General features: G+C 29.3%; 2 protein-coding genes across 3 annotated transcripts; one reads left to right on the forward strand and one right to left on the reverse strand.

Moving 5' to 3' along the window:
* The first annotated feature begins 373 nt into the window (after nucleotides 1-373).
* LOC141902119 (uncharacterized) lies at nucleotides 374-1,455 on the forward strand. Its single transcript, XM_074789759.1, has 2 exons — nucleotides 374-633; nucleotides 1,035-1,455. The coding sequence occupies exons 1-2, from the start codon at nucleotides 374-376 to the stop codon at nucleotides 1,453-1,455; spliced, it is 681 nt and encodes a 226-aa protein (XP_074645860.1).
* A 63-nt stretch (nucleotides 1,456-1,518) lies between these two features.
* On the reverse strand, nucleotides 1,519-6,734 carry LOC141902298 (uncharacterized). 2 transcript variants are annotated; one of them, XM_074789959.1, is made up of 9 exons: nucleotides 6,466-6,734; nucleotides 6,028-6,313; nucleotides 5,725-5,905; nucleotides 5,250-5,422; nucleotides 4,945-5,113; nucleotides 4,459-4,616; nucleotides 2,888-3,059; nucleotides 2,601-2,746; nucleotides 1,519-2,179 (listed from the first exon to the last, which is right to left on the reverse strand). In XM_074789959.1, the coding sequence occupies exons 6-9, from the start codon at nucleotides 4,556-4,558 to the stop codon at nucleotides 1,884-1,886; spliced, it is 714 nt and encodes a 237-aa protein (XP_074646060.1). In that variant the 5' UTR covers nucleotides 4,559-4,616; nucleotides 4,945-5,113; nucleotides 5,250-5,422; nucleotides 5,725-5,905; nucleotides 6,028-6,313; nucleotides 6,466-6,734; the 3' UTR covers nucleotides 1,519-1,883. The 2 variants fall into 2 exon arrangements, with proteins under 2 accessions (XP_074646060.1, XP_074646059.1); XM_074789958.1 differs by having other exon boundaries at nucleotides 5,658-5,905.
* Between the last annotated feature and the right edge of the window lie 8,094 nt (nucleotides 6,735-14,828).

A 14,828-nucleotide genomic window follows, 5' to 3' on the forward strand; every position in this document is an offset into this window, starting at 1 on the left:
AGTTGGAATGATCATTTAAATAAACCAAGTTTACCATCAATATTATCACTTTTTAGATTTCATACATATTTTCAAATAAAATTAATATTAGATGAATTAGAATGCCCTTTACCAGGTCCAAAATATTTTAATGAACTAAATTATAATATTAAAGGACACCTGAACACTTTTCACAAAAATATGATATTTTTTCATTTATATGTAGAAAAACATCCATATTTTTCATATTCCCTGGTAAAAATAAAATACGTGGCGAAATTACCAAAGAAAATTAACTTTTGTGATCATTCCGATGTTTTCGTTTACATTCGGTTACTACGGAGCACCTGTTTAAACAGTGTGACGTCACCGCCGGAAGTGCTTGTAAACGATCATGGCGGACAATACAGAAAACAGTGGGTCAGACGATTCCCCTTCCGCAAGCGAATGTTATGAAAATGTTAGTGAAAGAGAACACTCAGATGAAAGTGTGCTATCGTCTGAATCTGAGGCAGGCGATATTCAAGTGTTGAATGGTGCTGAACCGCCATATTTGTATGAACCCGATGTATCCGATGATGACGATGCCGGCGACAAGCCTGACAATAGACACGATAGAATGTTTAGATTAGATGTTCAACGGTTCGATGAATGGTAAGGGATTTCCATTGTGTTTAACAAAAAAAAACGGGGCGGGATTCATTCTAAAAATCTATATAGCTTAGGCTACCGGGTAAAAGTGCAGATCCGCACCTCTCCGCGTAAACGGTTCAATCAATTACATTAAATATCACTGTTTCAGATTTAAAACGTCATCAGCAATTCAATACATTGCCATTGGTTAATTTTAAATCTTCACTAGAAAGATTTTAGCCTAGATTCTGTCATTCAGTAGATTGCGTCAATCACGAGAGGTGCGGATCTGCACTTTTACCGGCTACCAAATTTATTAATCACCTCGTTAAAAATCGATTTGTTGTAGGCAACAACTAGCTGCAATGCTTTAAAATCGGGATCTTTCTTGAAATTTAAGATAGATTTGTCTATTTTTACAGGTGCACCTGTACGTATTGTCAAATACTTGACGCTGAACCTGAGTGTGTATGCTGCAAGGAGATAGGTGTAGTCGCTGGAAAAATACAAAAATTCGAGGGACTAGATGCTCAGCGTTATACGTGTATCACCGACACAGGGTCATTTAATGCGGTCTGCCTTCATGTTGCGGTCCTTCAAACAGCCTGGTATGCGTATCGGAGTCAGTATGGCAGCAAAACATTCGAAGGAACAGAAAATGATAAATTTAGACATATTGCTTATCGCCAGTTTGTTCGTTGGTGCTGGGGTTTTTGCGGGCCGAAAATCAGAGTTATTTTACCATCTTGTGTCGTGTCATGCATCCGGGCTCACTTTCCCGAAGATGGTGATGAAGAATTCGCCGTATATAAAGGTTTCAGACTGCCACCACTAGACGATTAATTGATGATAAAGATTCACGCATATCGTACAGAATATAACCAATTTTTATTAAATTACATGAAATATAAATCTTTTCTGAAATTACTAATCTTTTTCAATTATTGTTTGCCTGTCGATTTAGGTTGCTCGGGTTACACATAAACAAATAATTTCTGTTACATGTAATTCCTTGAAACGTTTCATCAATTAAAAATATGTAAAAACTTATGTTCAGTAAATACGTAGCAAATTATAACAAATTCTTTAGGAATCAAAATTTTAATTGCTTGCTTATTAAAGGTTCAGTAAGTTTCATTCCTTTGATAAGGTGAATTATTGAGACACATACACTGACATAAACATAAACAAGTGAAAACGTATAAATAAGTACACATGTAGAACCACTCCCACCTCCCTGGTATTACTGTCCATATTACTATTCTGTTCCATTACTGTGTTGAGCAAAGGACATCTTGAATCACCTGCTCCAAGTTAAAGGTGTCTGTAGTTTGCTTTTGTTTCTTTGGTGGGTTCATGGTACGTGAAGTAGAACTAACTGCTGGATGATACTGCGCAAATTCTACTTTATCTGTTATTTTTCTGAACCTTGATTGGTGTGCTGCAATCGCATCGTGCTTATTGGTCTTGGTCTTGCCATGTGAAAGGACTGGTGGGAACACATGTTTCTCGGATTTATTTTCCTTTAAATTTGCAAATACTGATCCAAGACACAAGTCAACATAATCTGAAAGACGAAAAAAATTAAAGATTGCTTAAACAATCTATGTTTATAGACTCATCCGATTAATATCTTTTCTATACCTATGGGTCTATATACCTATAGAAACCCAATGAAATAGCTTATATATATTGTTGGGATTGGAACCCGAGCTATATATTTACTTGACTTAACTACAGAATTAAAAATCATTTGTTAGGCTAAAAAATGATACCTCGTTTCTCCATCTGTTGAGCGATCTAACCTGTACCTAACTTTCTTTTTTTTCAAAATCATGATCATGCTAACAATAACAGACCCGGCAGCTAGAGAAATGAACTGATTACAAATTTTTTCATATTTTACAAAAATGACCGGCCGCTGCAGAGAAACAAGGTATCATTTTTAGCCTTAGACAAATTTTATGACCAAGGTAAAAAATACATACCGTCAGTGGCATTTGTCAGTACTTTTCTTACAACATGCCTTTCTTTGTACTTCGGATAAAATAATTTGTAACGCTTCTGGCCTTCTTTAGTAACCGCTTGTGCCCGTTCACTGTTTTCATTGTAGTGCATAATTGCAACGTATAACCTAAAATTTAGTTAAAAAGAAAATTTCATAAACTACCTTCAGGATTTCATGGTGGTTGAAATTTTAGTTTGATTTTATTGAGATCAATTTCTTATTTCATCAGTACCTTTATTTCAAAAAATTATGGTTATAGTTTCTTACCTACTTAACATTCCCGTGTACGAAAAGTGGATCATTTTGGGGGCGAAATGGTTGATTATCTTATGGAAGCACTCAATGTTACTCGTTTGCCCATAAGATGACATGCTCTTTATCTGATTTAAGACTCTAGTTTTGAGTGCAAGTTCCTCAAATTCTGCAGCTGCTGGAGTTCCTGCCAAAAATACAATTCTAAATCCATGGTTGTATACTCTATTGGCAAGAGATATAACAAGAAAATTAATTTTAGAAAATTATTTGACGCCTGCGAAAAAAATGTATAATTTCTTGGCTAAGCTAATGTGGAATTGCAAATTTGAAATCGAAGTTTTAAGAAATTTGGGGAATGATGAGATTTGGCGATTGGGTAGATGATACAGCGGGTCTTCGACTCTAGTAGTGGTTTAAATTTTTTTATTGAAAATTCTCAATAATTGATCGCGAACTTGCGACCGACTTCATTTACTTATGCCTCTAAGCTGGTCTGCAACTTCATTGCCTCCATGGTTGAAGAACGAGCTCTTCTGATGTCTGCTTCATCATGACTTCGAGCATATCGTGTGGCCTAGCCAGCCGGCCCGGGCCACGGGTTTGGCTGTCACTCGATATCCTAGAGTCTTGAGTCTGGGTGGGTTGAAGTAGACATTGTCATTTAAAATAACATGCTTATGTTGTTCTGTATGAATTACCCGTGTGTCATGTATGTTGTATTAATTTATTTTAAAATTTGTATTTATTGAATTTGGGAATTTTATCCCGAAATTTCAATGTAATAAGGATCAATAAAGAATTGAATTGAATTGTCAGCTAATACACATGCCATCAGAGGACGCGGAGCCGTATATGATAGCTATGCTATTGTAAATTGCTAATCTCACGAAACCTGCATACTCCTAATATCAAACATATTTTCTAAAACGTTTGAATATTGAAATTATATGTTTACACATTTTCATATTGACCGCTTGTAGCTGCTGATGAAATTCACGCCGGCCCTATACACATCGTAGATAGCTTCGTCATTCCACCGGCATGCCCACGTCAGGGTCTGACTTTTATATCAGACTTCCAAATCGTGTATACATCCGCCATTTAACCGAATAATCCGTTTTACTTATCCTTTTTATTTATGCCTGCCGCTTCTGATATAATCATACATCCTTTACTATTACAATACGTCTTCTAATGATATTCAATGCAATATAACATTTCGACGTTCAAATATAGGTCATTATATAATCACAGGAAGCCATTCTACATCTATGTCAATAATATTTTGCCAGATAGCTTGTTTGTGTACACATAGACCTGTGACGTTTTGCACATAGATTTACGGCTGTCGTTTGTAAAATGACGCTGAATGGTTAACATTGTTTAGGTTTCATAATGGTAACGTTTTATAAGGCGTCAAAAAACAGGGTGGCAAAATAATAAACGACATACCGGACCCGACAGTTGTAAGTGACAAAGTTAACTCTTGAGTTAAAATCATTTAATTTTCAATCAAGAGTCAAATGTTACTCAGAACTGTGGAACTGGGTCCAGTATCTTGAACAAAAATGTAAACAACTGACCAGGAAGAAGCCATTTTTTTTGTTTTGTGTAGGGACCATGTTTGCAGTTAGTATGCACATTCTGAATATGCTCGACGCTGACGAGATGGCTGAGATCCATGTTTTGATGCGTGATGTTTCCTTTCGTCTTGCCAGTTTCTCCAGTTTCTTTTCGAAGGCTGAAAAACAAATTTAATATATCATTTATGAAAACAAGGAATTCTTTGTTCACAAATCCTTTCAGAAATTAAACCTCACGCTAAAGGAAGAATCAAGCTAGGGGCACATTTTTTGATCGCGATGACATGACCAGCATGAATAATCAGCCGAAAATATCAAACATGTTTGATGTAGGCGAACATTTAAGTCTGATGGAAAAATCATAGTCACCGTGACAGGCAAATTTTTTGGACAATTTCTGAAAGCATCGAGAGCGGGCAAAGAAATATTCCTGTGTGGCCAAGTTTTATGGAGTGCAGAATTCTTGAAAGTTTTTTTAGTTTTTACCTTTTATACAGTACCAACAATCATAGAAATGTGGTATTTTCCAAACTTCACTAGTCCATTTCCGATGCATATCTGTAATAAGTGCAGTAATACTGCAGTCCTTAACCCTTTTATAACAACGCTTCAGGCCTTCCAACTCCATAGCATTCGATGATGAAACTTCATTACACTAAAAAATATAACACGCTTAAAATTACATATAAAGTCGTAAAAGTCCAATACCGTAAATTTACCAAATATATATTATTGACATAGGGGCTACTAAAAATGTTTTTTTCAAATACAGAATTTCATTTTAGACCCACCTATACAAGTTCTGATACAAGAATTTTATTATTTTCTATATCCATTAACGTGTAAGCGCAGTACTTCGCCGAATGTCCTGGTGTGTCACAACTTCCATCTCCGCCTAGCAACAATGATCTTGAACCAATCGAATCGAACAGACCAGACTGTTAAATCTCCCAACATTTCCTTACTGCGGTATGGACATATAAATGAAATATGAAAATGAAAAATATTAATTTCTATGTACATATTGATCGACGAGTGGACGAATTGGAAGAATGGTACGAGTATAAATATAATATTTGTATTCTATATTAAATTTAACATATATATATATATATATATATATATATATATATATATATATATATATATATATATATATATATATATATATATATATATATATACATCTGTTACATCACCATCAGTATCCGTATCGGACGACTCGCTGCAACTGGGAAAATATTCTTCATCCGTTTGTTCCCTTACCTCCTCTTCACTACTCGAGCTTTCACTATGGGCTACACAATTGAATGCTCTTTTTTTGCGGGGCGTCATCTCAGTGCTCCTTGACCTTGTGACCTTTCGTGTAACTGATTTGAAATGGTTAAATCTTTTTCAGGGAAATGTCGGCGGCAACATACAGGTCTCCACTTCAATGTCTGGATGCCTGTGATAAATACGGGAACACATACTATAAAATTATCACTAGTTGTAATCAAACAACTAGAAGTAAGGCCTAATAAAAAGTCAAGGACTTTTCTTAGGGCTAGGTATTAAAACTTTATTTACAGAGTTGAAATCTGTTTGTACCGCTATTGTCTGCCACTGATCTTCACCTTCTTCATTATGAATATCATCATCACCTCCATTTTCTGGTTCTAACACTTCTTCAGCCGATAAATCTGTGACGACTGTGCTGCATAAATCAATCCGTTGCCTTTTCTCGAATGCTGACCTGCCCTTGGGCCTGGGTGGGCTTAAAAAGCCTTGGTTTTGTAAGCCTATCTGGCCAGCATCATTCTCATTTTCATCAGTGACATGGACTGATGGTACTGCATCAGGTTTTAATCGTAAACTGAAAATGAAAAATGCATACTTTATTCATATTTTCAATTCAATCCAATAAATTTAATTTACTTTAGGCCTATTTCAGTGAATCGTCGAAATACATGTCAATAAATACCCATACAGAGAAGGAAAACGCATGAACAATAGTTCATTCATCACCTTTTACAAAACCCCGAATTATACTCTATCCAGTTGGAGAAATCGGCTATTGTGAAGTGTTTCCGACACAATACACTCCTCGAAACCGGTTTCCCATTGTCCCTCTTTACACCGACGAATTTAGTCCACTGTCTCGCTCTAGGCGCATCAGTAGGCCATTTAAATAATCCTTGGTCATGTGTTCTACAATTGTAGTACACACATCGGCTTGGCATTGCTTTATTTACGACTTTTAAACGATTTTTAGAAACATTATCACTGCACGAACAACGCTATTATAACGCTATAGAAAACTGCCGTTTACTTCCGTGATCTGGCGGTGACGTCATCCCGAAGATTCCCGGAAATAGCCGAACGATCTAGAGACTATTACTCGGTGCTGAAAATCGGCGTTCAAATCCCTCAAAATCGACTTTGTTTAATAAATTTTGAAGTCAACGTATTTCGATTATGATATATACAAAGATTTGATGTCTAGAAAAAATTCAAAGTGTTCAGGTGTCCTTTAATTTTTCTAAGTTTTATAAAATACGTAATGAATTCAATATTAACTCAAATAATGATTTTAGAGCAAAAATTGGTACAATGGGTGGATTAGGAATATTATATACTAAAGAATTTGGTAAAATAATAACAAATACAGATAACAAATACAATAAGAACACTAAATTGGAATGAATTACCAAAATATTATAATAATATACAACAACAAAACAATAATGGATGGATTAATTTTATTTTAGAAAATAGTGAAGGTTTTACTAAATCAGGTATACGAAGAATAAATCAATCTATTAGAACTTATTTAATTTGTATTCTAGGTGCACAGGTTGAAACAAGATCACCAATAGTTGGAAATGATAATACTTCATTTGACGCGCAGAAACAATTTAAATTTTTAATTGAAGATTCAATTCATAATGATAAAAATAGATCGATTCCAGTAAATATAGTCAGGTACCAAAATTATTTAGATAAATCTCATGTAAGATTAAATTATTGTATAGGCCCTAATTTATTAATTATTTCTGATGATTTAATATTAAAAATGGGAAATATAATTGGTTATAATAATTTAATTTGAAAAAACATATTCAATCAACAGAAACTAAAACTCAGAATATTAAATTGGATAATGATTCTAAAATAAAAGATTACAATACATCAGAAAATATAAAAACTGATATTATTCAACATGAAAAAATTAAAACTAATAGTGATAATAAATCACATGAAAATACTAAATCGGCTATAACTTGTATAGGAATTGTAATAGGAGGAATATTATATTTAAAATTTTAATTTTTTATTATATAAATGGATGAAGAAATTCCATTGAATGGCATGGATCCTTTAGATGAACCTGGTATAAGTGATGAACCACAACCTGAATTTAATTAAACTAATATTGATAATGATGATGGATCAGCATATAATACTAATTTAGGTGAAGATGATTCTAGTGGGCCTATATTATATGATTATGATGAATTTTAAGGATTTTAATTTTAATGAAAAATTAATAGATTATTTAGAATCCCTCGATGAGAAAATAATTAAAACTAAGCCAGAAAGAAAAGATAGATTAGAAAGAACAAAAAACCCTGAATTGAAAAACCAATTAGTAATTATAAAATATAGTGTAACAAATACAGTTATTGAAGAATTATTACCAAAAAATGTAACAGATAACATTGAACCGTAAGATATTTCAGAACAAATTAGAAAAGATGACATACATTTCATGAATAATTTAGAATTTAGAAATGATTCATGGTATTGTTGAATTAAATAACAAAACTGTATCAATTCAATTATCTAAAATGGGACAAGAAGATCTGTACCATCCTGAAATGCGAGCAGGATCTTCAATTGAACATTCTAAAGGTGGTACAAAATTTTTCAGAATTATATGGAATGCACTCGATAGAATAAATGAAGAAGAACCAAATGTTGGTATTGATATTAACAAATATTCACCATTTAAAAATCCAAATTTAAATCCTACTTATGTTGATCCAAAAAGGGAAGAGTATGGAGATCGATTAAATAAATTAAGAACTTCAACACCAGAAACATCGAGAAGAGATATTCAACCAATTGATAATGATTCAAGTCAATTACAATTAGGAAAACATTTAGATAACTTACTGGATACAATGAATTCATTTGAAGAAGATATGATTAGTATTTTAGACACACCCGGTACTGAAACTGGAACAAATCGAATGCAACCTTTATTAAAAAAGTGATTACTTGATTTAAATGAAGAACAATTAAAAATATTTCCTGAACAAGCACGTAGAGAAATTAAAGGTATGCAAGAATCAGCTGGTGGAATTGCTAATATTAAGATGAGATTTTCTAAAATAACCACGTTAGAAAAATAATTAACTGACGCAAATGAAAACAATTAGAATTAAATAAAGATCTTCAAGTGATTGCTTAGCTTTAGAAAAAGAAATTGATGATTTAAAATATAACAAAGAATTACAGGAAAAAGAAAGAGATATATTATTGAAATCATATGATCTTAATCATATCAAACAATTATTTTTTAATTCTAAGTTATTTTTAAAGATTTAATAATACAACCAGATTCTAAAATAACATTGAAAGACAGAATAAGATTATTATTTAAGTTAGAAAGTATAACAATTCTTTCAATTCTAACAGCTGTAACTAAGATATTTACAACAATTGGTTTAGCCCTATCAAATTCACTGAAATCTACACCAAATCTAAAAAATCTGCTGCAGCTTTACCCGGAATTATTGCATCAATTGTTGGTTTTATATTGAAATCTGAAATTTGAAATATTCTTAACTTTGCTGCAGAACATATTATCTTATTTTTAATTACTGTTGTAAGTGCTATTATTTTTGGGTTAGTGAACATGATCAAAAATAAATAATTAATTTTTTTCTTAAATAAATGAGTGGGAGTTACATAAATCCTTCTAAGAATTCAAGAATATCTAATGCTATTAAAGCAGAGAGATCTCATCATATAATTACTCATAATCCTTCTTATATTAATCCTTATTAAACTTTATATGTTAGAATCCTTCGATTAACACAAAATACTTTTTATGTTGCGAATAGTATTTGTTTATCAGCTGATATAAAAGTAACTGGCCATGATAATAATTATGTTGTTGATATTGTTGGAAGATATTTGATTAAAAAATTAACTATAAAGATTGGACCAGAAACAGTTTTTCCATTAGATGATTATAATTTATTTATACATTATAAGGATTTATGGTTAACAAAAGAAAATAGAAATAATATGATATTTCAAAGTGCCAATCAGAAAACCATAATAAATTAAGATCAGAAGCTAATAATGCAATAATAACTAATGCTACAGATAATTTGATAAAAAATACTTATGGAAGCAAATATAAAATTCCATTAGATTTTGAATTGATAAATAATAATGCGCCTTTATATAAATATGCAATTCAAGAAGATATTATATTCGAAATAACATTTGCTCCTGTTAATGAAATTGTGCTATCTAGCGTTGTTAAAGATATGGGTTATAAATCATCAAATATATGTTTAGAATATGATACAGTAACTGATGAAAATATTTCAAGCATAATTCAAACTCAATACAATCAAGCATTTTCATTATTATATGATTATATTGATAAATTTAAAACTGTAACTATTAATGCAAATGATGAAATAATAAATGAGAATAATTACTTCCCAAGAAGATCTATTTAAGTTATATTAATATTTTTTACCATTGCAACATATTCTAATGGCACAATACAGGTTGATAAGTATTATAAGCCTGAAATAACAAAAGTAGAAATAACTATTGAAGGTATAGCAAATAAAATATTTTGTCAAGGAATGAGAATGATAGATCAATGGCCAGAAATTAGAAAACATTTTATGAATGAAAAAATAAGATCATCTGAAAATTGTAATATTAATCAAATTGATTATTATACCGGTAATAAATACGCATTATGGTTAGATTTTAGAACAACTGAAGATAACTTATTACATGGATCTGGGAAAAAATTACAGAACACTAAAGATGGAATACAATTATTCATGACAAAGAAAAAAGGAAGTTTAAATTTCAAAATGCACATTTATATCTGTGTTTTGAATTAAAATTTTAGTTTTAATAAAAAATTCTATAATAAATGGAAGGAGGAATATATGAAATACAAAGTCCGAGTGAAATGATATCAGATATATATTATATAATACCTTATGATGAATATGTTAAGTATTTTGGAGAATACTTTAATCAATTCAAATATAGAATAAGTAAAATAGAAAAGAATATTGAATCTAAAATAGAAGATAATATTGAAACAAAAATAGAAGATAATATTGAACCTAAAAAAGAAGATAATATTAAAACTAAAAAAGAAGATAATGTTATACCTTCTAAAATAGAAGATAATGATGAACCTAAAAACGACGATAATATTGAAACTAAAAAAGAAGATAATATTGAATCTAAAAAAGAAGATAATATTGAAACTAAAAAAGAAGATGTAACAGAATCTACCTCTAACTATAAAATAGAAAAATCAAATGTTAAACCAAAAGATATCATTAGATGCACATATTGTGAAGATTTTGATAATCATAATGATTATTTATTGCACATCAAAAAAGATGAACATATTTTACAATTAGTATAAACATATGCTAATATATATATATATAAAGATAAATGCAAAGAAGAACTAAATTATTGTGCCTTCTGTAATGAATGTATAACAAAGACTAATTGGGCGAAACATTATAAATTAAAAACAAAAGGTGGAAATGATTCAGCCCATGCAATACAGGTATTTAAATCTTGGTGTGAAAAATGTTAAGAATATGTAATATATGATTAACAATTGAATCATAGATACTCAATTAAACATATAGGTACAGATAATGTAATAGAAAATCCATTAATTTTAAACCCGAAATTTAATAAAATGAATATATTAGATTATCGGTGGTATAGAAAAACATTTATAGATTATTTCTCGAGTAATGATATAGTTACCATATTGAAAAAGTTAGATAACTTTAAACCAAATGTAACTTATGCAATGAACTTATTTGAACTTAAATATGAGGATTTTAGAGAATTTTTAAATAAACATCCATCTAAAACTGAAATCGAAAATTATATTCCAAAAATATTTTCAAGAGCAACATTCTATGAATATAAACTCGGGAATCATTTAGGAATTATAACAATGCCAATGAAAGGGAATATATTGTTAGAATATAATAAGCTTAAAGAAAAATATGAAAATGAAAAATATTAATTTCTATGTACATATTGATGGACGAGTGGACGAATTGGAAGAATGGTACGAGTATAAATATAATATTTGTATTCTATATTAAATTTAACATTATATATATATATATATATATATATATATATATATATATATATATATATATATATATATATATATATATATATATATATATATATATATATATATATATATATATATGTATATATATATATAAAATAATATAGTGTAAAATTGATAAAATAACTTAAAATTAAACTCATACTGTTTTTAAAATAAAAAACATATTTAGATTATATATGTTACCCTCGTACGCTCGTTCATTCTTCCAATTCGTCCACTCGTCCACTCATACACAATTGAAAATTCTATAATATTTTAAATTTTAAGTATTTTTGTATCTAATACGTATCTAATACATATTGGGAGTTTTAGGTATTAAGGTATCTAATACGTATCTAATACATAAATGCTAAAAATGCCTTATTTTATAAATTCATATTGATAGGGAAATTGTAGTCTCAGTAATAATTTTGAGCCTTTATTACTTTTTTATTTATTCATATATTCATCATGCAATTCAGTAGGTATAATTTGATTTTCTTCCAATGATTGTTGCATAGATTTTCTATCTTTATTGTAGAAACTAAAAATCTTATATTCTCCCTAAAGTCTTTAACAATTGAATTATATTTTTGATTTAAAACCCATGTTGTTATCCCAAAATGTCTCCCAGAGAAAGCTAGATAACATAGCTCACTTTCTCTAACTTTCGAATTATGTAAATTTGCATAATCATCTATAATGAATAATGTATTTGATCCTTTATAAATATCAATTGCTATTTTAATACAAATATCTAAATTTCCTTTTACTGTTTTAGGATTTAATATAATAAACTTTTTTATCTTAACTATATCTCCATATGTTTTATTCATTTCATAAGTAGGGCAGAATAATATTATATTATCAAAATGATTCTTATGAATAGTTTCTAATAAATCTAATATGAAATGTGTTTTACCACAGTTGGTTACTCCAGGAACTAACATATTATGTGGTTCAAATATAAATAAATAATTATTCATTCATTCTTTTAATTTTACTAGATAAAATCCATTCATTAAATTTATCATCATACCCTTTATATTTCACCAAAGAATTCTTTTTTCCTTTAAGAGTTTTTGTTTTCAATACTTTTTCTATTTTGTATTCTATTTCATCTGGATTCGGTACAAGTGATAATTCTTGTTCATAGAAATAACCTAATATTTCTTCATCTTTTAGATCTACTAATTTATATACAAATGGTTTAGTTGATATTGTCTTTTTAATTTTAAATATTTCTTCAGTAAAATTTGGAGTATAACCTTTATAAAATGTTTTTCGATATTTAGATATTCTAACGTGTTGTCCAATTTTAATTCTTACATGTCGAATCTGCTTGCCATTGTTGATCAATATATGAAACCATAACTTTTCTTGTAAAATAATTTTTATCCATTTTCTTGTGGATTTGATATGTTGGTTGATTTTGTAACCATAATTTTAATTCACTATATTTTATATTTTCTTTATCAGTTTTAATTTTATCCCATAATTCTGAAACACTAGAATATGATACTTCACTCTCTGGGTTATAATATAAATCTCTTAAATATTGTTCATTTTTCATCTTATTCTAATCCATTAATGATAATCTTGGTTTATTTTCAATGATTTTATCATTTGATTTATTTTCTGGTGTAATAGGTTTATCATCGGAATCATTATTATTAGATTTGAATTTATATTTATATATTACGCCAGAAAATATAATAACTGTTACTAATCCAATTGTTATATATAATTTATTATTACTTCCAGCAATAGAAGAATCAGATGGATTATCATTCGAATCAATAATAGATAATTTAACAGAATTCTAATAAAATTAAAATAAAAATAATGGCTAGTTGAAGATATTGTTTTTTAAATATTTTTTATTTGAATTAGGATTCAATACCTCACTACGTTTGTCTATCTATAGGAGCAGTTAAAATAACTGTCCAGATAAGTCATTTCGGATTCTCGGTATTGAATCATATTCCATAATTGTATAAATCTTTCAGCTTTAATTATTTGATTATTATATAATTCATTATCAATTTTATCACGTTTAATTCTATTTTCTATTTTCGATAAAGGTTGAATATTCATCCAATTACATATTGTTTTTATTTCAGATTCATCTTCTATTGTTGATAATGGGATAACATGATCTAACTCCCAATATTCTCCATGATTCTCAAATTTAATGTTATTATCGAACTGATATTCTATCCATGCTTTAAAAAATTCTATAGAACACCCTAAATAACCAATCTATCAGATTTTTGAATTTTTGAAAACTCTGTTCAAACTAGTTCTGTTAGTATGCTTTAATTTGAATAATGGATCTGAATTATATTTTACCTTTTGGTAATTATTGATATGTTCACGTTTATCTTTTATCCATTCTCTCGTGTATTCTGGGTTATTTTCGTAAACCATCTTTGTAAAACTTCTGTTTGCAATATTCTGAAGATTGTTTATTTAATTCACACTTAGAACATATCTTATGATAAATATTTATAACACCAGCGTTATTTGTAATATTAATAATTTGTGGCTGTTTACTTTCCATTTACAATATATGAATTTTTTTATTTTATTTGAAATCTATTTGATAATTTCCGTCTGTTCGTCGCAAATCATAATTGTATATTTATTCTGTAAAATTGAAACAACCGAAAATAGAATATTCACCAAGCAGATTTACACAATACATATACGAGTATGTTCGGTCGTTGTATTGACACAATTTATAGTTTCAACTAATACATCAATTGATTTATAATTCCAAACAGAACTTTTCAATTTCTGGATCATTGTCAAACATTTTTTCAATATCGTTTAAATATTTTACTATATCAGAAAATGACAAACTGGAAAAATTGGAATCTTTTATATGTAAATAATCTACCTACGCTTCTTAATTTTCTTTCATGCCCGGCACTAATACTTATGTTTCTTTTTA

This window comes from Tubulanus polymorphus, chromosome 3 (assembly GCF_964204645.1).
Source record: "Tubulanus polymorphus chromosome 3, tnTubPoly1.2, whole genome shotgun sequence".
NCBI lineage: Eukaryota > Metazoa > Nemertea > Palaeonemertea > Tubulaniformes > Tubulanidae > Tubulanus > Tubulanus polymorphus.